Genomic DNA, 24,691 nt, shown 5'->3' with positions numbered 1-24,691 from the left:
CTTCATTACGTGATATAGAATAAGGAAATATTGTTTATCTAAACAGACAGGCAGCAGTGCAGACAACCTCCACAAGCAAGTGACCCTTCTTTTATTGACTTGAATCCATATAGATCGCCTCTCAGGGTGTACAGAATGAGATAACAGGTTAACAAGCCTGTCAATAGCCATGTGTTCCTTTCATTTGCAAATACTAGCGTGTGTTCCCATTGTTCTGGCATCTGACATAATCTGTGACTTCACAAATCTATCATAGGGTATAAATTATGTGACTTAAACAGTCATGAGTATCAATGTGGAAATTGCATCTTGTCTAGTAACAGGTTATTGCAATCATTCATAGTCCACCAGGAAATGAGTGGAAACGCTGACAAGGCATGGATTAAAGATGATCATGTGCATTTTAAATCCATCTGTTGTGCAGGCCCAAATCTCCTCACTTGTCTCACTGGAGAGTATACAGTATTACTTAAATGTGTGCTTTATTTGAATGTTTCTCTGTGTCCAATTCAGTATTAGTAATTTTTTTTAGCTTACTTTTACTGTTGGGGTTATTTATAGACCTACATCCGTGACTATCCGAATGAATATTTATTAGACCTAAAAAAATTGATGTTAAGGTAGCTTCCCATGTATATTCTTAACAACATGGAGGAATAAATATACTGTATGGTAGACAACCCAAAATCAAAACAAACAAGATAAGATGAGATGTATTGATTGTGTATTTACAGATGATGGAACATCAAAATGCTGAAAGTTGATTTGTTAGAGTAATTTTTATTCTTTCATAAGCTACACAGAGGTAAAACTGTTCTCTAAAGCTGATTTCATTCTTTGTGTATATAGCGTGAAAAAAGTGGATTTGTCCAGCTGTTCTAACTCATTTTGTTCAAATACTGAGATGTGACCTACAAACATGTGATTTTTACCCCATACAATTTTCACAGTGTGTATAATAGGCTTGTATTATATTTTTTTCCCCCTCCTCCAGAGACAGATGTGCACCCAGGTGCACAAATTTTCTCTCTCTCTCTCTCTATATATATATATATATGTGTGTGTGTGTGTGTGTGTGTGTGTGTGTGTGTGTGTGTGTGTGTGTGTGTGTGTGTGTGTGTGTGTGTTAGAAATTCTTTAGAGTAAAAAAAAAGAGGCGGTTGGAAGAGGCTATTCCTTTCACTTGAGAATGAGTTAAGTAGTAGGGCCTCCAATGTAAGCCATTTAGACAGCAAGTTTACTTATTTAATTGACTTAATTCTCCGGAGTGCAGCGGGAGCATCGACGGGCAGCAGCGGTGACTCCGGTGAACCAGTAGGAGGAGACTGTTCTCTGTCTTCCGCGTTCCCCCACCTCTCCACACTGTCCTCATTACATAGCTGCCTGTACCTTTGTGCACGTTTCTTCGCCCTCACTTTTTCTGTTTATTTATTAAAAAATAAATCAATATAAAACAGCTTTGTAACATTTTTAAGGCTCCCTCCCAACCTGTTCTGTGTCTGGGAGAAGTCCACTGCCTCATCCATGTATTGGAGTCCTGGGCCCCAACGCACCGGCTCCGGCTCCAGCCATGTCGGCGAAGAATTCAGCGGCTGGCGGCGGTGACAGAGCGGGAAGCGAACCGGCAGGTAATTAAACATTAACAAAAGCTTTAATCATTGTGAATTTTCACATCTTTAAATCACGAGAGCTGTTTAACATGAAAAATTTGCAAAGACAAGGAGAACTGAAGCGCTGTTTAACGGCTGTTTCTCGCCGGTTCTCAATAACTTTGCGCTATTCCGAAACTAGGTCAGTAGATCAGTGGAGCAAGCTCGCCCTCTAACGCTACGCCATTTATGTAACACTGCACGATGTTTTTGTCCACCACCGGTGTTTATACACGATAAGCTTCTGTCTTGGATATTTCTTGTTAATCAGAATGTCACTGTTTTGACTTTAATTGTATTTCTAATGCTTGTTAATCCACACGACTAAAACATTGGAATGCTAGCTTCGCGGTTGCGGTAAGGCCTGTTTGTCTGGGCATTAGTATCTCTCGAAGATTTGTTTATTTTAGGTGGTGTTGCAGCTCAGGACAACTTGTAACCAGGAAATTATTTATACTCTGTGTTCAAAGAGAAGTGGTGCTAAACGCTTGTTAATGTTTACCGTTGTTTGGGTCTTCGTATGGTCGCTCCTACCAACGGTTGAATAACCTTAACCATTTACTCGTGAAACATTAGCTGTAAGTTAGCCACAGTGAGCCTGTGCATATCAAACTCAACTATCTGTTCATTTGAACGTGAAATCAATAAAAAAGAAAAACAGAACATCCTTATTGATTAAAAAAAAAAGCAGAAGTTAAACAGTAAAGATAAAAGCCCCCTTTGATTTCGAAGCCCTGTGGCTTAAATCAAAACTGTTCCTCCGAGCGAGGACAATTAGTCACATTAAACTGTCATTCTGAAGGCGAGATATAATAGTCAAAACATTTCTTCTCCAAGTACTGATACATTCGAGACTTAATAGTTTCCATAACATACCTCTGTTATAAAAACTGTTATATAGCCTCAGTATGTATTACACTTTATTCTTCAAAGTTATGCTATCTACTGTATCTTTAATCAAATGATTCATCATTGCCTAATTGAAACATGACATTTAACAAAGCCTCTGATGCAAAATGTTATTGTGCCCCAGTAGATAATTAGATGAAAAGAGGAGTTTCATAATCTATGTTCAGTAAACTTTGGTTGTTTTCTTTCTGTTTTTCCTTTCCCTCCTCTCTGAGACAGAAATATTCTGTACAGTACCATATACTCAATATAGGTTTGTCTATTTTATCCATAAGGTCATATTCTTTAATTTCTTTAGCCAGGCAAGCAGTAGCCTGGCAAAATGTATAGCCCCTAAAGAAAAGAGACTAAAACAAATAAAAATAATTTAAAAAGCTGTGGCAGACATTCAGAAACCTTTCAAAACACTGATGCTTACATACAGTTATGAAGAATGTAATATGGCTGGGCGATATAAAATAAATCTTATATCTCAATACTTTTTACCTGAATCACGATATAAGATATATATCTCGTATAAATGTATTTTTTTGTCAAGTAACCAGAGAGACAGTTCTAATTTACAGCCTTTAGTGCTAAATATACTTTTATTAAGGACCCGCAGCACATGTGCATTAAAACAGCTGACTGAAATTAAAGTACCTTTATATTAAATTAAATGCTCCTAAAACAAAACAAATGAAAATACTTTTCAATGACTATAACAATACAGCTGTGCAAAATGCAAAAGAAAAGATGCTTTTAACTCAAAACAAGCTATCTCTATGTAAACGATATTCCCTCCTTCTATATTGCGTCTCATAAAGTCTCGATATATTTGAAAATCTCGATATATTGCCCAGCCCTAGAATGTAATAATAGTTTATAAATCACAGGCAGGTAAGCATGGTGCAGTGAAAATAAGGGAGATGTACACAAGCATAAAACAAGCATGTATAGCAGCAGCAGGAATAATGCAAACAATAAATATCAAACGGCCATATGTGTCACTGAGAACTTCTGCAACAAAACCCTTAAAAACTGAGTTCAAGATCAATTAAATAATCATTCTGGTCTCTCTTTCTGGCTCCAGAAATTATTTTCTAAATCGTTGTTATGAAAAGTAGGTGCAGTTTTTTTTTTTTAATTTCAACACAGCATCTGTAAATGTTCAGATTCCTGGAAAGAAATTTTATTTATAACATATTGTTTTTTATAAGTTTCACAGTGACAATGGGCTAAAACTGATGTGTCCTAATGCCCTCGGTCATCAGCTGTGAGAGACTGAATGTCATATAGAAAAGACTTTGTTGCTGACATGTTTATTACAATATCTGTTTATTGTTTATGCTCAAAACTATTGAATTCCATCAACCAACTTCCACAAATATTTAATGCTAATGAAAAAGTAATGGATTTTTTTAATGCACCTTAATCTCTCCAGGACTGACTGACTCTTTATAATCTGGAATTGTTAAAGAAATCAGTAAAGATCAAGTTAGAAAACAAACAAATTACTACTGTCTAATAACAATTAGTAATATATTTAAACAAACTATAATATCCCGGCTTAAATCAATATGTTCAGTTTTAGGAGCTTTTTAAGTGTTAGGAAACTACATGTCTTCAAATTAAATCAGAAAAACATCTTTGTTTGCACGTATACTTTTTCTGCATGTCGCTTATGTGTAATTATACATCTAAATATGTATTTAGGTCATGAGACTTGTGTTACTGTCAATCTGTTTTGAAACAGGAAACGTGTGGCTGTATTAGCTCCTAGCATTGTACTATGCCACAGACTCTCACAGCTGTGGGAGCTAAAATTGAATTTTAGGTGTTGACAAAGGGAGAATGTGTGGAATAAAAATAGTGATAACTCTTGTTCTGCACTGATTTAGACTTTTCTCTTTTTTTGCAAGCTGAATGGTCAAAATGCACTCCACATCAATGCAGAGTCAGCAGTTTAGTTTTAGCTTAGTCTCATGTTAAACTTACAGTATGTGATTACAGTACGGGATTTGGCACATTGATTGAATGCAATCAACAAAACACTTTAATAGTTTAAAAAATTAATAAGTTGACTTGTTTAATAAAATATGTTTCCGAACATTTTTTTTTCTTCTTAAAAATAGTCATTGTCTTAAATTATGATGCTAGCAGCTCTTTCACATTATCACATTAATGTTTGACGGATAGAGAAGTGTAATCAAAAACAGATGGTTACAACTGAAGAAGATCTACTGGGTAAATCCTAGGTATATGTTAATGATTAATATTTTATGAATGCCTAGCCGTGGCCTAGTTTAATCCTACAGTTTGCCGTCTCTTTTACAGTCATACACATCTGTGCTTCTTTTTTTTAATATGCATATACAAACCTCTCTCAGTTAAATTTATGGGACTACCATTGCAAAATTGTTTACTCAAACTTTCATTGACCAGACATTACACGATGTATCTGTACAGCGGTGTGAGCAGGATGCACACAGTCAGGGGTTGTTTTAAGTGCAGCAGAAACTCATTGAAGGACTGAGTGAATGAGCTTTTGGTTGAGCTTGTAAGTGAGCATGTGAGCGTTGAAGACAGATTGTCGGAGTATTTACAAGGATGTACATATGGCCTGATGTCCAGTCAACAACTTGTCTTTTTATCGTTTAACAGTGTAACCATTGAGCAGAACTTGGCAGGGAGAGTGGGATTAAAAGTCAGGTCACCACTGATCTGTTAATGGCTATTTGGGTCACAGGGACCGTAGGGTTCAGTTAAAAATAGATGCCATGGATACCACCCACCTTTGGCATGTTTACTGTTCTCTTAAATTTGTGTTTCTTTTCGAATAGGTGAATGTGTTTTTGGTACTTTGGCCATGACTAAGTCACAGCGTTTCCAGCTCATTTCATCCCAGAATAGGCTGTGGAAATGGAGAGCTGGGCAGTGACGGGGCTGCAGTATCTTATTGATGATTTCTGAGCAGCTCCATCAGCAATTTGGAGTTTCATTCGTTTTGTTAACCCATTCAGACCAAAGACCTTGTTTCATAATGCCTTCTAAAACCTGAAGGTTTTCTGGAAAACTTTGAACCATTCACCAAAACCTTATATGTATTAAGCTTTTGAACAAACCAGCGTCATAAAATAAATAAAATAAAATAAAATAAATTTAAAGGTTAAACTTCCAGCATTTATTACTGTTATTATGAATGATTAGATTGGCTATGGCTAGACCTTGACATCAAGCTTTGTCAGCTGCAGATGAGGGTGTGCTGATTTCTTTTTCTCTTTTTAAAAATCAATTGCAGTTATTAACTTCTAACGTTGCTGTATTTGGTAATTAACTAAAATTACAATACAAGTTTCTGCCTGGTATTTATTATCTAATATTGCATTTTAACTTAGCATTTTCTGTTTGTTTGTACTTTCATCTATCTTATGAAAAAAAAACATGATTGTTTGGTTCTCTCTTTAGAAACTCTTAGGAAATGTCACTTTGTCGTCTGGTTGTCCTGCTTTTTCCATTTGTTTTCGTTTACTGTTATTGATTATTTTGCGTACTAGATTTGAAAAACATTTAAACCCCTAATTCAACCACTTGCTCATGCTGTGTGTATGAGAGTTTTAATTCCACAGCTTTAGAATAGCTGAGTCTGAATGGTCCACAAGCCATGAACTTAGTCTGAATAACACAGCTTCACTTACAGAAAAATAAACAAATGCATCATATTTGTTCTCATTTGCCTGACGACACAAACACATGAGGCTTTTCACTTTCCCAAATAAAAATTGTTCATGTATTTTGTTGGTACAACACTCATGTTGTGTCAGGTTTGAAAGGTAAAAGCAAGCACTTCTTTCATCAAGCTGGGCTCTGAGTTTACGCAGGATTGTTTGCGGTCTGTGTCTTTTCCAGGTCAGGGATCTTACAGCTTACCCATTCACTATACCTGCTTCGTCCTGTACACAGTCACTTAGAGCTTTTTGCTGCGTCATGGAATAAGGATTTCAGACCTGCGTTAAAAATCCTGAAGAAAGATAAACATGTAACTCCCAAAGTCAGTACATAATAATTCTTAACCTTTGAAATGGTCTTAAAAATGTGTGCATGTATGTGTTTTCGTGCAAACCTCTAGCTTTGGTTTATTCTGACTATAATTCAGTCCTTCTTTATGCCTACTCTACAACCATTTTTGATGCATTTAGTACAAGTTATGCTGCTGGAACACTTAAGTGAATCCAAGACTAGTCTGAAAAGTCTCGTGGTCTTGCTTTTTTCATTAATTCAGTTCCTTTTTGTAACTTACAAAGAACTAAGTACCAAATGTGGCTAGACTGTGGGTTTGATGTGTACATTTCAGACAGCTATACATGACACTGCCCACCTTTAATTTGTGCTGCAATATTTTTATCGCTGACCTCTGTCTAAACAAAAAAATGTTTTATCTAACATGAGTTACAATTTGGCTGTTCCTTCAATATTCCTTTTGATGCTTCAAAACACAGTCTTACATCCCTTTTATGTTACTTGTTCCACGCCTATTTTTAAAGCCAACGATGGCATTATATCAGATCATATTTCTCAGGCTTTTTCCTCCTCCTTGTGTATATTATCTTTCGAACTGGGTTTACATTACTGGAGGATGGGGCGTACCTTGGAAAATTGTTGTCAACTTTCATATGTGATATAAAACTTCAAGAAATCTGATAAAGACATCGTGGTAATAAGACATATGCATGTTTACATAATACACTGCTTGGCCAAAAAAAGAAAAGTTGCCACCTGGATTTAAGCAAATAGGTATGAGCTTCCTACTGGATATTAACTGCATGGGTGTATCTCTCAGCTGGGAACAAGTTATTTAAGCCCAGCTGATGCCATGATAGCGTCTCATTTCTTAAACAACCATGTAGAAAGATACATCCAGTGGTCGTGGAAATGATGTTAGTCGGTTTAAAAAGGGTCAAGCAGAGAAAACATCTAAGCAGAAACTGCTAAAATGTAATTAAGAACTGTCCAACACATTATTAAAAACTGGAAGGGTAGTGGGGAACCATCGTCTTCCAGGAAGAAATGTGGTCAGAAAAAATTCTGAATGACAATGACTGTTATTTGCTGAAATCAAACCAAAGAAAAACAGGGGCTATGTTTAATGGTGAAAGTAAGAGCATCTCCACATGCACAATGCGAAGGGAACTAAAGGGATTGGGACTGAACAGCTGTGTAGCCATATGAAGACCACTAATCAATGAGGCTTACCAGAGAAAAAAGCTTCAATTTGCTAGGCAGCATAAAGATTGGACTCTGGAGCAATGGAAGAAGGTCATGTGGTCTGATGAGTCCAGATTTACTGTTCCAGACTGATGGGAGCATCAGGGTAAGAAGAGAGGCAGATGAAGAGATGCAGCCATCACTCCTAGTGCCTACTGTACAAGCCAGTGGGGGCAGTCTATGATCTGGGTTTGCTGCCGTTGGTCAGGTCTAGGTTCAGCAATGTTATGTATGCAAAGAATGAGGTCGGCTGACTATCTGAATATACTTAATGAGCAGGTTGTTCCATCAATGCATTTTCCTCTTCCCTGATGGCATGGCCATGTTCCAAGATGACAAAAAAGTGGTACAGGGTGCATGACACATCACTTTCACACATGGATTGGCCACCACAGAGTCCATTGAGAATGTTTGGGATGTGCTGGAGGCTCATGAATACAAGATTTTAGTGAAAAATTATGACTGGATGGGACTAGATCATGTGACATTGCAGAAGCATATTGAAACAATGCCACAGTAAATGTGTGCTATAATAGAAACTAAAGGTGGTCCAGCAGAATATTCAGTGTGGGACCTATTTTTCGGTGGCAACTGAGTCAGGCAGTGTACATCTCAGGTCGGCTTCATTTGATTATTACTTAGTTCAAACCTTATTTGAATTAAAGTAATCATGAAATACATTTTACAGGTTGCGTGTTACTTTGAGTAAAGTTTTAATGGAGATCATTTCAGAATGTTGCTGTGAACAGGGCCAAAGGCATGTTATAAATTATGCTATTTATGTGTTTTGGTGTGTAATTTATGAACACACTGTTCACTGGCTGTTTTGGAGTCTGACATGTACATTTTCTTCCACTGAAATGACCCTGACATTTAGCTCTAAACTTAATCTCTTATATAAACATCTAACAGAAACATTTATCAAGCACATCTTTTAGTTTTTGTTAGAGAAAGGAAGCTGCCAACCAAACTCTTCCTTTCAAGCCCTTCTACAGCCTTTGTGGACAGTAAAACCCTGTTTCCATTAACAGTTCCAGCTCAGGACAGGACAGTACACATTTTTTTGTGTTTCCACAGGCAAAAACTGACGGGTGCCAGTCCTGCTTTTTTGGGACCTTTCCATTGGGATCCCAATCTTACCGATCAGAGTACAGAGATCTGGGTTTACCGAACCCAATCACCAAACCATGCTGTACCGACCTGGAGCCATTGATGGAAACGGGGCTTAGGATGCAGGCTGAAAAGATTACCAGATCCCTAACCCTGCTGTTTCCCTTGCAGCTCAGTTGACAGCAGGTGATTAACACTACAGTAAAATCACCTGCTCTGGTTCATGGACTGGTTAAGGACACTGGATTGTTTTAAGAAAAAAGGCACCACTTCTCTTAATTTATTAAACATTTTGTTTACAGTCATTTTTGAGGATTTTCATGGGATGCTTAGTGCAACTACTAAATTATGGTAACTTTATGATATGACTTTAGCAAGATTTGATTAAGTTGTTTATTCATACCCTTAACAGAATGTATAAAAGTGGAATTCCAAAATGCTTGTAAATGTTTTCAACCAAAATCATAAAATGGAAACCCCCAAAATAGCACATACCTGCATGCATGTGCTCAACTAGCCATGGCCTTTACACAGCACACAAGCTATTAAGTTCCATTTTTTTACATTTTTCTTTTAAAATATGTATGTGTGTATCAGTACATCCAGATTCCCAATAAACCTTTCCTTTTATGTTTTTCCTTTAAAATAAAATTATTTATTTCTTTTGTCAGAAAATAAAATGGGGAAACTCAAATTGCCACACAGAGGGAAAATAACTTTATTCTCTAGTAAGGTCGCTATCCTCTTATATCTTTATATCATAGGTACTTGTTTGCTGTTACATCAATGCTCAAAATATTGTAGATTTAAACATTTAAAGAAAATGTACAAAGAGGAGGTTTCCACCAGGCGAGTGAGGGCAGCTACACCTGAACAACCAAAAACTGTCTGTATTAGCGATAGCTCTGGGGCAGACTCGGTAATCTTATGCAGTTTAAGTGCTTTGCTTTTGCAGGTGTGACTTACTAGCAGTTTCTGGTCTCAGCCAGTAAAGAAACTGGTGTGACTGATCAGCATCCTCCCAGATATGATATCACAGATATTGACAAAAATTAAAAGAACTCTAGAAGAGCTATCTGCATTTTCCTTCTGTCGATTATCAAGGTTTGTTTCCAGTTATTACAACTACTTCTTAGCTGAATTATAAATACCAGTAACATTACCTATACTGCCACCCCCTGGCGACTCTACACCTAATTAATACACTTTACACATTCAATGCCTTGGTCACAGATCACCTTTTATTGATCAACGGTAGGTTTGTCCTCTGATTAACAAGGTGCGCAGAGCGGTGCGGAGCTGAGCATGCTCACCAGTTCGGCTGTATAGCGTTGTGATAAATACCTACACAGCCAACAGATCCAGGCAAAATGGAAGGAAGCTAATATTGTGTGTCTGAATTTCACAAGCTGTATGCCACAAGTTTGTGATTGTATCAAGACCTCTGGAAGAAATATCTCAGACTTCTCCATGAGCCAAAAAACCTGAAACTGATCACTGTGGAAACTGAACAGAACTTCACAAGCGTGAATTCTCCAGACTTCTGTCACAGTCTGATTAACTCACAACTTCTTTTGTCTTATTTGCTTTTCAGCAGGTGCTTCTTTGTTGTTGACAACAGTGCAAAAAACAAACTGGAATCTTCTTGTCCACCAACAATAGTGGCCACTCAAAATGTTGAAAACTTCCCATTTTGCTCTGAACTGTGTGACTCAGTCAGCTGAACCCAGTGCAGTGAAGGCTCTGAAAGGCCCTTAGCTATTACACAATTACATATAAAAATGTTTGTGCCAAAATGATGCATCGTGCTGTCCTTCATCACCTTGAATATCCCAGCGCTTCTGTTGCTTCCCTATTAACACTTTTCTTTTAAATAGAGTGATGCAAGAAAGATTTTAATGCAAAGTTACTATTTATTTACATTGTAGAAATGTAATGTCTGGGTTGTAATTGAATGACACGTTGCAGTTCATTGTTTATTTGATGTTTCAGAAGATGTGCTGGTTGAGGAAGAACAAAGCAGTTCTGTGTCTCTGCCCAGCCTGATGACCCCTTCCTCAGTGTCTGGTACGTCCTTGAGCATGGAGATGCCCAGGAAACGAAAGGGCAGCACAGACAACCAGTAAGTATAACTGATCTGTGCCGTTGATTCTGTGAATTTTTAGATCTGGTGACTAAAATTAATATGATGTTTTTCTTCATAGGGATTCAAAATCTGCTTCTTTCAATGATGCAGATATGGAAGATGACCAAAACAGGTATTGGTATTTGTTAGATGTTAACCTTTTTAATATTTTTTCCCTTTTTCTCTAAAGCAAATCCAGTTCCATGGTACAGAGGTAAACCTTAATCCATCTCTGAACATTTGTTTTACTTTATTTCATCTTTCTCTCACCAAAGGTCAGATGATGAGGACCAACAAGTCAAAATAAAATGCTTCAGGTAGATTAAATTTATAAACACAGGTTGTACATCTCATTTAACATAATCATTCATTTTGAAGTATCCATTTTAAAGTGAATATATAACATAATTCAAAAATAATATCTGAAGTTCTTGCAGATGACCTATTTCTGTCTGCAGGGAACCACATAGCCAAATCGAGAAAAGAAGAAGAGACAAAATGAACAATCTCATTGATAAGCTTTCAGCCATGATCCCGACCTGTAACCCCATGTCTCGTAAACTGGACAAACTCACTGTGCTCAGAATGGCCGTGCAGCACCTCAAATCTCTTAAAGGTACCAACACAGCCTGTAGATTCCAAGATGTAGTTTTCCTGACTTTGATGACATGCATTTAAATACAGGATAAGTCAAGTTTACTGCAGACAAACAGTAAAATAGTTTTATGTTGCTTCTAACATTTTTTTATTATTTGATATCAGTTTATGTTGATAATTGTAAAACTGAAGTCATATTTCCATTGATGTCAACACTACAGTGAAAAGTTTGGACACATTTTCCCATTAGATTCAAAAGAAAAGTGTGTCCAAACTTTTCACTGGTAGTGTATGAATCCTGATCTTTCTATAAAAGCCAGCTATCTGGAACTAGACCAGTACTGTTTGTATTTTCAGGTTCAGCTGGATGCTTTTCTGATGCCAGCTACAAACCGTCATTCCTTCCTGATGAGGAGCTTAAACACCTTGTCCTCAAGGTAAATTTATAAGTAAAAACATTGTGTAACAATGAGGAAATCATCTTAAGAGTGGTATATTTTACCTTTATATGAAAACTTAGCTTACATTTAATGCCAGCTTTAGTGACATTTAGTGATTCAGAGTAGTATTATCTTCTGAGTCATGATTAAAATCCCTTGATGGCCTCATGCTTTTGTTTTCAACATGTTATCAATTTGGCTTTCCTTTTGTGTCTTTGTTGTGCAGGCTGCTGATGGGTTCCTGTTTGTAGTGGGCTGTGATCGTGGGAAAATAGTTTTTGTCTCAGAATCCGTCACGAAGATATTAAATTATAGTCGGGTAACACTTTAACATATGTCACAGAATCTGTTATATGTTTATTCGTGTGAAAACCCTGGACACTCCAGATGGGTTGAATTGTTTTAGCATAATGTCAATAAAGTAGAATCCACAACATGCTGCGTGGCTTTACAGGAATGTGTTTAGCATCATCAGCCCCCCCTTTTGTTAACTGTAGAATTCCAAAACCGATTTCTGTTGCTTTATTTATATTCATTTTTTAAAAATAAAATTCCTAGATGCATAAGTTTGCTTTAATGGTGAGAATACATGAACTTGTCAGCACATAGGCCTTTTGTTTCAGAGTTTGAGTACAATGAAATGTAAATGTACCACATTTTAATTGCTGATGTAACAGCACATAAATAGACTCTTCTTTCAATCTTTCTACTCAGTTTCTACCCCATACAGTGTCTGGTGTGCTCCAGGGCAGCAGTTCCCAATAAACATATTTTACTTGTTTTGTAGTTAGCGGGACTTGCTTAGATGGATTAAAAAATGTAATTTTATTAGTTATTATCATTTAAGTCAGCTTGATGTTGTTTTTCTGTAGACGGAGCTGATTGGACAGAGCCTGTTTGATTACATACACCCCAAGGACATAGGAAAAGTGAAGGAGCAGCTGTCGGCTTCTGAATTACACCCTCGCGAACGGCTAATAGATGCCAAAAGTAATGCATTTATGTTTGTCCCCGTTTGCGCACCAGTACAGTTTGCATGTGTTATTTTAACACTTTGTGTCTTCAGCCGGTCTGCAGGTCCAGGCTGACCTTCCAGTCGGTGCAACGCGCCTCTGTTCAGGTGCGCGCCGCTCTTTTTTCTGCCGTATGAAGTGCAACAAAATATTTGTCAAAGCAGAAGAGAAGGAATCCCAGGCCAACACCTCCAAAAAGAAAGGTAGGGACTATACAGTTGATTACACAGCATATCACCTTTGTGCATTTCTAAGTAACCACCTTCATTGGAAAGGAACAGATTTGTCTGTACATGGTGTGTAAATGTGATATTGGATGCATGTGATTTGTATCTGCCTCTATTTAGAGTCACAGAAGTACTGCACAGTCCACTGTACAGGCTACATGCGCAGCTGGCCTAGCAGTCAAATTGGAGCAGAGGGGGAGGGGGAAGCTGACAAGCAGGATAGCTCCCATTTCAGCTGCCTTGTGGCAGTGGGACGCATCCATTCCCACTCATCACCCCAAGTTAACGGAGAAATCCGAGTTAAACCCACAGAGTTCATCACACGCTACGCCATGGATGGCAAATTCACCTTTGTTGATCATAGGTAGGTTTGAATTTCAACAATACTTTTATTTTTTAAATGTATATCTTACAATGACATCTCTCCATTTTGATCTGCTTTTAAAAGAAAAGCACAAAACGACTTTTCTTATGGTTTGGGTTCTATAACATAGCCTCACCCGTAGACCTGTGGTCCCTCACACCCCTCATACTCCCACTTCCGCCTCCCTTCAGGGAGAAGGTTCCGCAGCATCCGGGCCTGCTCAACAAGCTTCATCCACCAGGCTCTTAGGACTCTACCTGAGCTCCCTCCCTCTGGACCGTTGATGTTGTAAAAACATATAAACCAGCAATTAACTCTTGCTGCTGCACACACTTGCACACCTTGAACACTTAAACTGCTCTATTTGTATTTATCGTCTTACTTCACGTGTGTCTGTTACTTATTTTTACATCACCTTGTCTGTGGTGAGAGACGACAGCATTTTGATTTCTCTGTATGTTTTTGACATATGGTGAATTGACAATAAAAATCTTTGAATCTTTTGAATCTTTGAATCTAATTTGTTCTTTGTAAAGTAATAAATAGAAAAATGCACTTTAGCTGATTTGTACTGTATAGTTTGGTAATATTTTTTATTTTCTACCACAGAGCGACAACCATTCTAGGTTATCTTCCCCAAGAATTGCTTGGGACATCATGCTATGAATACTTCCATCAAGATGACTTGCCGCATTTAGCAGATAGACATCGAAAAGGTAAACAAATACTTTTCACCATCCTCCTTTCAATTGATTTGATACAAGCAGTTTGATTTTGGCTACAATGATGATCTATATGTGTCTTAATGAGCCACATATATAACACAGTTATACAGCTTTAAAGTTCAAACTGTTCAGTAAACTTGTGTTGTTATTTTCTATATTTAAATAGATTAGACTGCTTCAATATTGCATTTGTTTTATCATTAATTGCTCTTTTCCTTTTTCATTTTATATTTCTGTGTGCCCTCTATCCTCTCTTCTTTTTCTCTGTCTTGCAGTGCTGTGGAGTAAAGAGAAAATAGAGACAAACTGCTATAAGTTCAAAACAAAATATGGTTCTTTTGTTACTCTGCAAAGTCAGTGGTTTAGTTTTGTAAATCCCTGGACCAAAGAAGTAGAATACATAGTGTCAACTAACACAGTCATATCGTAAGTACATGCTTGAATCCCTTTGTGCATTATGTAAATATCTCTGTATATATTAATTACAGCTTTATCTGTTTTTCATCAAAAGGCATGATAACAGTCGAACAGGACGATCGGGAAATAAGTCTGAACAGTCGAGCAATTCCAAGACTTCTGAAGGTGAGCTGATTGGTGAAAACGGTGTATAAAGATGCTTCGTCACTGATGTTATAAGCCCTTTTCAGATATTATTGTAACGGCTGCTGAGTGTCTTTGTAATACCTGGAAGAGTACTTTTGTTTATTCTACAAGAAACTGAAGCTTCAAACTTCTCTTTCAGTGTCGAGGTAGTCTGGCATGTTGACATGAATGCGCCCACTGAGGGAATGCATCCTAATTAGGCATATAATCTGTTTTTCTAGAGGAATCAGACAAAAGATTTAATTAAATAGCAGCACTGCCCAAACTTTTCTACCCGACAGTCTTACTTACCGTTATTATCTGCAGTGCTTTATTGTTTTTATCACTTGGGCCAGTTGAACTGGTAAAACTGTTCTCTGCTATGCTTTAGATCAAGCTGCAGCTTCTCTCCGTATAGATGGTGAATTTGGCTAAGGATTTTGAAATTGAGGATTTATGTTAAATATAACAGATCTGAAAAGGGCTTATGACTCACAAACGCAGCTTGTCTAGCAGTGATATACTTTTTCTTTTTTGTTGTTGTTTGTTTTCTCCAGTTTATTTGTAACTTTGACTTTTCTCTTAGAAGATTGCAAGAAGTCCCTTCCAATTATACCAGGGATCTCTAACACACCTGGTAGCATGATATATGCTGGAAGCATAGGGACCCAGATTGCCAATGAGCTGTTGGATTTTAACAGGTAAGTACATTTTTCTTTTTTAGTTTATCTACACAGTTACAGCTGTGTTTTTCCAGCCACAGTTGCAATGTTTTATTACTTGTTGTAGCTGCTGCTTGTTGCAGTATTAAGTTGTTTTATGTGGTTTTTTTTTTTAGGTTGAACTCGTCGCCTTCCAGCGGAAATGCCAGCCCGTTCAATCTCCAAGATAAGTCTCCACAAACTCTCAATCAAGTCAGCAACAATGTAGGTGTTTTTATAAGTACCAGTTTGCATGTCAAACAAATATGTCCTATTCCATTAAACAGCATGTCCATACGAACACTTTTGCATATGTGTAGTTTTCATTGGCAATAAGCCTTATTCATATATTATTTTACTTTGCTACCTTATGGAAATCTTAACATGAACTTTTCAGTTAACTTGAACTTTTTTGCAATGATTGACCAAATTCAGATGTATGAACTAAGGAAATCTTATCTGTAAAAAGACTTTAAATTCATGCAGGGAGGATATATATAAAATATATTTTCAAACTGTAACTAATGGGCTCTTGCAATTTTGTGCATTTCTATATATTGTCAAGATGTTATCACAGGCATTTAGGTTTTAGTTAAGGTTCTTATCAGATGTCTTCCATCCAGTATATGGTTTTGGAGAACACCCACTTATTAAATGATGCTATAGATAGATTGTCGTGTACAAAACCAAATGCACATTTCTTTTGTACTGCATGTGATAACACATACAGCAGGCTTACTTTTCGCATGACAAAAGCTTCACACGTAAATGAGCGCATGCTGGGACTCTTATCATGCATGAAAGATTAAAAACAAACTGGTCAATGTACAGTTTAGTTAGTACTTTGTGTTTTATGGTGGAAATTTGCCTGTTTGTCAAGGTAACACCATTTGATGAAAACTCACACTGAAACATCATCAAAGTTTGAAGTATTTTCTCAGCTCCACACCAGAATAATTAAGGGGCTGGTCTGCTTGGTTCTTAAACGATTTCCAATGTGATTTGTTCAACATGTAGTCCATTAATGTGGACAGTTCATCCAGTGTGCTGATTTTTAAAGCTTTGTTCATACCTGGCATTAGCATGAAAACACATTTCAACTCACTCTGCTAAAAGACTGATGCTGTGTGCAACCCAGATCGCCTTTAAGTTTATCTTTAAAGGGCCCAAGGAGCTGAGAAAATAATTTAAGTTTAGTTAAATGGTACCAATTCACAATAAAATAATCTTAAAACACTTGGAAGATACAGTCCAATACAATACAGTTATAATTTAGTTAAATAAAAAATATTATCCATATCAGTTCAAATGAGTATAATTGTGTCCATATAACGTCTCTCTACGGCCTCTATTTTGCTGCTTTTTTGGACTGTAGGTGCCAAAAGTAGAAACAGCTGACATGGAAACGCCAGGAAAGTCTAGCTCAGAAAACGAGACCCAGGAAGCTCAAGGAGCTTCATTCTCAGGAGGAGACACACTCATGGGTACTCAAACGGATCCTGTTAATAAGTTCATGCATTTATTTTTATATATGTAAGCTTATCTGCTCATTATTTTTACCTATCCTCCAATATGAATGTGTCATCCTGTGTTTTTGTCTGTTCCTCTTTTCTCGTCTCAGCAGAAAATTCCCAGCTGGATTTGGACAGTGTAGTTGGACCAGGCCTCAGCAGTCTGAGTAACGATGAGGCAGCCATGGCAGTGATAATGAGCCTCCTGGAGACTGACACGAACTTGGGGGAAGCTGTGGACTTTGAAGAAATGCACTGGTCCTTATAGAATCTGTATTACCATGTATTGCAGCCACTGAGAAATACTTGGGCCATCACTTTGCGGAAACTGGTAAATCCTAACTCCACGAAGCAGCCGTCAATTTTCTTTACTTTTATTTATTAGTTACTCCTATCAACATGTGCTGTGTAGTGTTTGAGTGGCTGCTCTAACAGGATCAGGACTGACAACATTAAGGGACACCTGCTTTTTCCTTCTCAGAAGGGGGATATGCCTTTAAAGCCTTACAGCAGTCTGTCTGCCCTGAAACACTGTTCCTCACTGCTTTACTCAAATCCATCGGCCACATAAAGTTCCAAGAACCCACAAACTTAAATGGCAGCACATCACATGGGATACCTGCCTCTAATACTTTCCTCCACCTGCGTTTGAACAATGGTTTGGAGTGACGATGCAAAAAAATAGCACTGAATTGATAAAAGGTTGTAATTTCACTAGAGTACTGTATGGCAGATTAAAATGTGAGGAAGACAGCTTGACAGCCTGGTCCATCTCTGCAACCCCTTAGGATCCAAGACGTGGGTATCCAGTGTACCGCGGCATACCACACTTCCATAACCTCTAACTTTGAGAGTCGACTACAGCGTGACCCTCGGAGAGTTTTTCTTGTCAGTATCTGAACATTTTTCATGGAAACCATCTTGTAACCTCTTCTCTTGTACACAGAGTTAAACATACTGTATATGTGCGTAGTTGGTATGATGGCAAACACCATGTAATCAGACCACATGTGTCTTAAAGGGATAGTTTGCATATGAAGCCCAGGATTTTCTTAGCTCTGACATAAAACCCGTCTTTTTTTTTTTCTTTTTTTTTTCGGTCAGAAAACATTTATCTGTGTAGATTAAATGAAACTAACTAATAGATTTGTGAGCAACACAGTACAACATCATGCTAAGCTAAATAGCACTTTTGGTGCTGAAAAGGGTTTGGTAGCAAAGCTGAACTACAAGCCTGCGTCACGTCAGTGACGTTTTCTCAGTACATGTTTAAAGCTAATCTAAGTCTGATGGTAGAAGAGATAACTCAGGAAGTTATCCAGTTAAAGGTTTTACGTACCTCCGTACATACTGTACAGTGGTATGTGGTGTACTTGTTTACCTGTGCATCTGTGTTTTTATTCGTCAGCTTTCCAGGTAGGCCATAGCTTTAGCTCTTTTTGTTTTGTTGCTAATATACTGTTATGCACTGACAGTCTCTCAGAAGACATGTTCATGTTTTATGTGCTTGTTAAAGGCACACATTGTCGCCATGTGTCCATTTATTAGGGGATTGTGCTATGCAGAATTATCATTCCATAAATTCTAAATTTAGTGGTTTGTTTCTACACAATGGTCATGTGCAGAACTCCTAAATTTATAAGAACCTTTGATGATTTGTGATGTGACATTTTATGAGAAGTCAAGTCCCTGGACATTATAGATCCTTTTGTCATTTACCTCAAGTAGAGTTTTGTCCTTGCTCAGAATTGCACATTTTAGCTTTTACTATTAACAATAAACATTGATCGCTGTTATTATAATGATCCGTTTGTTAGTGATCCACTAAAGAGTCACATGGCTTTTGATTTTTATCACCCAAGCATGTCAGTGTTGTTGAAAAGTGGATTTCTCATGAAATGGGAAAACTTGTCCTTGTTAATGCCAGATCATATAAAAATTATGTCTTTACTCAAAAGTTGGGAAAATTTATTGTATTGGTTTCATCAGATGTATACACTTTTTAAACTCCCCTTTTAAATTATATTAAAAAAATATATTTGTCATGTAATAATACAAAGTTGTAGATAAAGATTTTATGTTGTCCAGCAGAATTATCATTTGGCACTTCAACTGTAGGTGTATTTTATTTTCTGGAGACTTGTGTATGTGACATTTACAGGTTTGGTTTTAAGTGTTGTACACTGTAGGGAGTGCAGTGAAAACCTAAATTAATACATGTTTATGTTTGATCCCCCTTATTACACCTATGAATACTATCTGAACCGCTCACACTTCAACATCACGTAGAACAGTTTAAATTTCATAATGGCATTGTAACCCCCCCCAAAAAAAAAACAAAAAACTTTTGGGTGGAAATGGTTGTGACTCCTGAAGAATACTGTCTTTTCTCTATAATGCTTGAATTGTTACGAGCCAGTTAAAGGAGCAGCTGAGCTCACAAGGACCCTTCTGCCTGTGTCTGAAGTGCCTTTGGACATTTCTACTCGGACACACAATAAACCCGTGTTTCTCCAGCAGGCCGCCTCCCACACGGCACCCCTACAGACTGAACGGAGGGCTGATGTATTCATTAGCTTAACTTGACGCACCATGGCATATTGTGTTCTTAATTAATGAATGCTTGTTCAGAGATGAAACAGGGCCCTGGACATGTTTCACTACCTAACCAAACATGCAGAGCTATGGAGCTGTGCCATAGACACAGGCTGGTCCTTTTTAAAGGCAGAATGCCAGTTTTGTATTGTTTCTGTTGTTTCTGTTCTTCCTACATCATTGCACTGTTGTGGCTGTCGTTTCCCCAGAAAGCTAAAATATTGGTGTCATGTCAGCTTGTTTAGTGGTGCTAGTGATAAACCTTTTCAATAGGTCACACATTTTTGCTTTTGTCTCCATATAAAATATGCTGTAGATTGTTTAACTAAAAAAAAAAAAAAAAAAACGCCAGGGATCTTTGTGTTAATTTCACTTGTGTCTAGTTGCAAATAAATTTAAATATTTGGTGTATCAGCAGACTTGGGGGACTTGTGCATGCATCAGTAAGGGCTTTGGGGAGTAAATGTACCTCTTTCTTTACTCAATCATTTTGTTTGATTCTTTGGAGGTAGGGGGGTGGGCACATGAGAAAAACAAGATTTTGTAAGTGTGTATTGCATCATTGCTGCTACTATCAACATGACTGGACCGTCTCCCCAGGCTGTCATGTTGCTAATAAATACTAGTTTACTAAACCAGCAACAGAAACTTTGGAAATTATTTCAAATAGTTTTAGTTTAATCCAAACTAAAGTAAATATGTTTTGTGAACAGCAGTACTGAACTAAAAATTCCTAAAGCTTTCACCACTTTTCAGTCTGGTGGTTTTATCACCCCTGGTTTACTAGATTGAGAGGCAACAGGCCTTAAGAATAATTACATTTATCTTGCAGTGCACTCAGCCCTCCTTCTCCCCCTCCTCTCTGAGAAGATTGTTTCAGAGTAATTTGTCAAATGTGAGAAGGAGCAATTAAGAAAGATGGCATAAGCTGGGATTTGTAGTGTATATAAAGTCATGGGCGAGTGTTGAGCTGTCGCTCCTCCCTTACAGAATGGGTCAAGCTGCTAACCTTCCATGTAGGAGAGGAGAGTCCTACATTACAGAGCTTTACGAATGGTTCAGGTAAAATTTCATTTAATGTTTTATACTGTTGGTTTTCCCTTGAAAAATGGCAGTGTTCAGATAATTAAAAATACTAAAGATGATGTAGTAGACTGGTGGCTGGTTCTGCTGTGCACCATTGTCTTGTCCTAAAACAATATTAAATATTAAGTTGGGACAATCTGATTAGCTATACAAACTGCTGCCTGTTGTACAAAATTCCAAGTGGTCTTGCTCCTATACTTGGACAGTTTATTAAGATGAACTAATTACCTCAAAACTCTGGTTTAGTTTAGAAGAAACAAACATGGATGAAGTACGTTTGCAATTAAAGCTGCACGCCAGTGAAACATATTACCACCAATTGTCAGGGAAAAGGAGAATTACAATATATTTAAATCCAGCCTGAAGAAATGGCTGCTTAGCGGTCAGATTTGTCAGCACTGATGATGCACATATTGCCAGTCAGTCCAATATTTACTGTTATTCCTCATGTGTTGCAGTTAGTGTTCATTTTACTGTTTTATACAACTGTTTGTAGTCATATAATTATGTGTTTTAAGCTACAGATTTAAACATCTTGCTGAATGTTTTATGTGCCCTTTTTATTTTCAGGTTCTCTGACCTTTTAACATTCAGTCAGTCAACAACAGATGCAAAAATTTGGCTAATTCTGGCACATTTACATTTTGATGTTTATCAATGTGTATGTACCATCTTAAATAAACCTTTAAATAAATAAGAGACACCTGCTTAAATATGTACAACAAAGAATAGTCATCTTTCCAAGTCTTCCACCTGGGGGTGGATTTAACTCATAGAAGGGAAAATGGATAAAGTTAAATACCAGCAGCTTCTGGAAGCAATCATCTGTTCACATGGAATTGAAGATAAAAAGATAAACACAACTTAAAATCCACAATCGGCCACTTCAAGGCCTTCGCAGTTTCCTTATCTGAAATTCATTTAGTATCAGTGGATCAAACTCTAGACAGTCCAAGAAAATTCATGTTTGTTTGTTATTTAATTGCTTTGAGATGGCTTTATGTTGTGCATCGCTATAGAAATAAAACCAAAATAAAAAAATACTGAACATATCTTTACTGCCTCACAAAGTTGTTAAGATGTTTATTTGTGAAAAATTCTGCATTTGTCAAAGAACATGTTTTTAAGCACTGAAAATAATGGGTGCCCTTTGTTTTGTTTTTTGTTTGTTTTGTATATTTTTTTATTTTATTCTCATTTTAAAACAGCTTAAACTGTCAAATGTGCCACCTTCAAACATGATATATTTCAGGAAGAAAGGGTTTTATTTCTCTCTCATAGCTGTATGCAGTTGTATATGTGGCAGCGTTTGTACAAACCTCTTTGTCTCCATGACAACACATGGCATATTAGCTTCACACTGCTGTGATGCAGTAAACTGGTCCAAAATCATTTAGCCTAATTATCTGAGCACCCAACTGACAGGGTTTAAGCAAGCTTTCCAGCACGTGTAATCTCCACAGGTTTAGGATGAGCTGACCTTAATTCTCTTAATTCTCAATTTAGAAGTCATGCCCTCTCCTGCTGCAGATCTGAATCCTCAGCTGTGCTCAATGGCTTTTTGTGTATTTCATCTGAAACTCTCCTTCTTGTTCTTAGAAAGTTTATTAATGAATGTCCAAGTGGGCTGATCACACTTCATGAGTTTCAAAGGCATTTCTGTAATGGAACTGCAGGCGGCGAATCAGCTGAGTATGCGGAACAGATTTTCCGCACATTGGACAATAATGGGGTAAGCAAGAGTGTGTAATTCTCTGAAGTCTTTACCTTTCACTCATGTAGGCAAAAATAAATGGGTTTTACTATTAATCATCAAACTTTTTTTTAGGATGGGGTGGTTGATTTCAGAGAGTATGTCATGGCCATCAGCATGCTGATTGAAGGCTCGGCTGCGGAGAAACTGTGCTGGTCATTCAAGCTCTATGACAAAGACAGAGATGGAGCCATTACGAAGGAGGAAATGCTAGAGATCATGCAAGTGTGTGTGCTTTACTCTGTTATCACATTAAAATGCTGCACACAGTATATTAGAACTATTGTTCAGACTTTTGTTGATTCAGATGTCACATTGTTGGTGGGCGTTTCTTTGTGTTCACAGGCTGTTTATAAAATGAATGTAGCAGCAGCTTTAACCAAACCCAACACACTGACAGCTGAAGAATGCACCAACAGGATATTTGTGAGATTAGATAAAGACAACAATGGTGAGGAAATGATTTTCCCTTTCTACTTGTTTCAACTTGGAATCCAACAGAGATGTCGCACTCACAGATGTTAGTCTCTTTTTTTCTTCTTCTTCTCAGAGAACTATAAAAAGTAAATACTCTGAGCCCCACATTTTGGTTTGTTTTCTCACAGTGGGCCTGTGACAAAGCTATTAAAGAAAAGGGGAAATTACTGATAAATAAGATTTCCCTGCTTCAGTCATTTAGACTTGTCCTTAAATTCTGGTTGAAATGAGTCTACGTTGAGATCATTTCTAGTACATGTATATTTAGTTCTTCCTCAACACAGATGAAGAAAAAAAAAGATGAAACCTGATTAAATGATGTCAATAAAGTCTGTCCTCTGCTCTTTGTAATTGCTGGCTGTCCTTTCGTCTGTAGACATCATCAGTCTGGAGGAGTTCATACAGGGAGCGCTGGATGATGATTGGATCAGAGAGATGTTGGAATGTGACCCCAGCACAGTGAAGGTGGAGAGACCCCTGCGGAGGGATACTGCTTTGGGGACCCACGGATGACCTGACTGGCTGTGGTATTCACTGGATGGGGGAACATGAGCCCCTTTGGACTGAATTTTCCAGGGATTATATTATATTATAGTCTGTTGCATAATCTGAATGTAGATGCGTTGAAGCAGAAAATGTATGTTACTTTATCAAGTTTCTACAACATTAAATGCGATATTTGCTTTTCCCTCAACTCTCCATATTTTCTATTGATATCTTCCTTGTTGTATAATTTAATGCAATTTCAATAATAATAATAATTTCTGCTTTCATTGTATTTATAAAACATATTACGGCTCTCATAAGAATGAGATGCCACATGTCCTACTTATATTGCACCATTAAGCACTTGTGGCTTTATTAACTAGCGTGATGTGATGCCCCAAAATGAATAATAAGTTACATATTTAAAATGTTATTTATTATTCGTAATTGCCTTCCTTATTTGGCCTACAGACCTACATTTTCTCTAATAAAGATGACAAAAATCATTCTCTTCATATTTTTTTTTTTTTTTTGTGTTGTCTGGTGTTAGAGGTCATAGAGTAGCTACTAGAGAAAAGGTATTTTAATTGAACAGTTCCCTTTGTATGGAGTCAACTTCAAAATGGCATAAAATTAAAAGATGATCCTGCTAATGCTCTGCAATGGACTGGCGACTTGTCCAAGGTGTACCCAGCCTTTCGCCAATTAATTGCTGGGATAGGCTCCAGCTTCCCCGCAACCCTCTGCTGGAAAATGCGATAAAGAAAATTAATGAATTAATGATCCTGCTAAATTTAATGGTCACCACCAGATGTCGCCTGCGCTCATCTAAAGCCGATGCATTGTGGATGCACCTCCCAGACTTTGAGGAAAATGATCCCTTCAAGTTCCAGAAAAAAAACAGGAAATGTAAGCGTCAAAGGAATGATTGCATATTTTCCTGGAAATTTTTCCTGTTTATTAATTAGTGTTTTTTTTTCTTTAGTTGTTGTTGTTGTTGTTGTTGTTTTGTTTGTTTGTTTTTTTTTATCCCGATACAACTTGTCGTTTCCAATTTTACACTGCCACAATGAATGCGCCAGGACTCCTATCCTTTA

At 37.3% G+C, this 24,691-nt stretch overlaps 2 protein-coding genes across 7 annotated transcripts; both read left to right on the top strand.

Moving 5' to 3' along the window:
- The first annotated feature begins 1,273 nt into the window (after positions 1-1,273).
- arntl2 (aryl hydrocarbon receptor nuclear translocator-like 2) lies at positions 1,274-20,117 on the top strand. Of its 6 annotated transcripts, XM_041997922.1 has the most exons (18): positions 1,552-1,628; positions 8,880-9,098; positions 10,905-11,034; positions 11,117-11,170; positions 11,313-11,354; positions 11,496-11,653; positions 11,992-12,071; positions 12,301-12,393; positions 12,947-13,064; positions 13,141-13,290; positions 13,435-13,678; positions 14,288-14,394; positions 14,679-14,829; positions 14,915-14,985; positions 15,572-15,686; positions 15,824-15,911; positions 17,062-17,170; positions 17,308-20,117. In XM_041997922.1, exons 3-18 carry the CDS (start codon positions 10,958-10,960, stop codon positions 17,463-17,465), a joined length of 1,815 nt encoding a protein of 604 aa, XP_041853856.1. In that variant the 5' UTR covers positions 1,552-1,628; positions 8,880-9,098; positions 10,905-10,957; the 3' UTR covers positions 17,466-20,117. The 6 variants fall into 6 exon arrangements, with proteins under 6 accessions (XP_041853854.1, XP_041853852.1, XP_041853853.1 ...); XM_041997920.1 differs by lacking the exon at positions 8,880-9,098 and having other exon boundaries at positions 1,274-1,628; positions 10,908-11,034; XM_041997918.1 differs by lacking the exon at positions 8,880-9,098 and having other exon boundaries at positions 1,274-1,628; positions 15,575-15,686.
- Positions 20,118-20,294: 177 nt separating this feature from the next.
- On the top strand, positions 20,295-24,099 carry si:ch211-245j22.3 (uncharacterized protein LOC563798 homolog). The gene is made up of 5 exons (XM_041997924.1): positions 20,295-20,854; positions 22,478-22,610; positions 22,707-22,856; positions 22,977-23,082; positions 23,485-24,099. Exons 1-5 carry the CDS (start codon positions 20,784-20,786, stop codon positions 23,619-23,621), a joined length of 597 nt encoding a protein of 198 aa, XP_041853858.1. The 5' UTR covers positions 20,295-20,783; the 3' UTR covers positions 23,622-24,099.
- The last annotated feature ends 592 nt before the right edge of the window (positions 24,100-24,691 follow it).

Source organism: Melanotaenia boesemani, chromosome 10 (assembly GCF_017639745.1).
Source record: "Melanotaenia boesemani isolate fMelBoe1 chromosome 10, fMelBoe1.pri, whole genome shotgun sequence".
Lineage (NCBI taxonomy): Eukaryota > Metazoa > Chordata > Actinopteri > Atheriniformes > Melanotaeniidae > Melanotaenia > Melanotaenia boesemani.
This window is presented reverse-complemented; position numbering and strand designations above follow the sequence as displayed.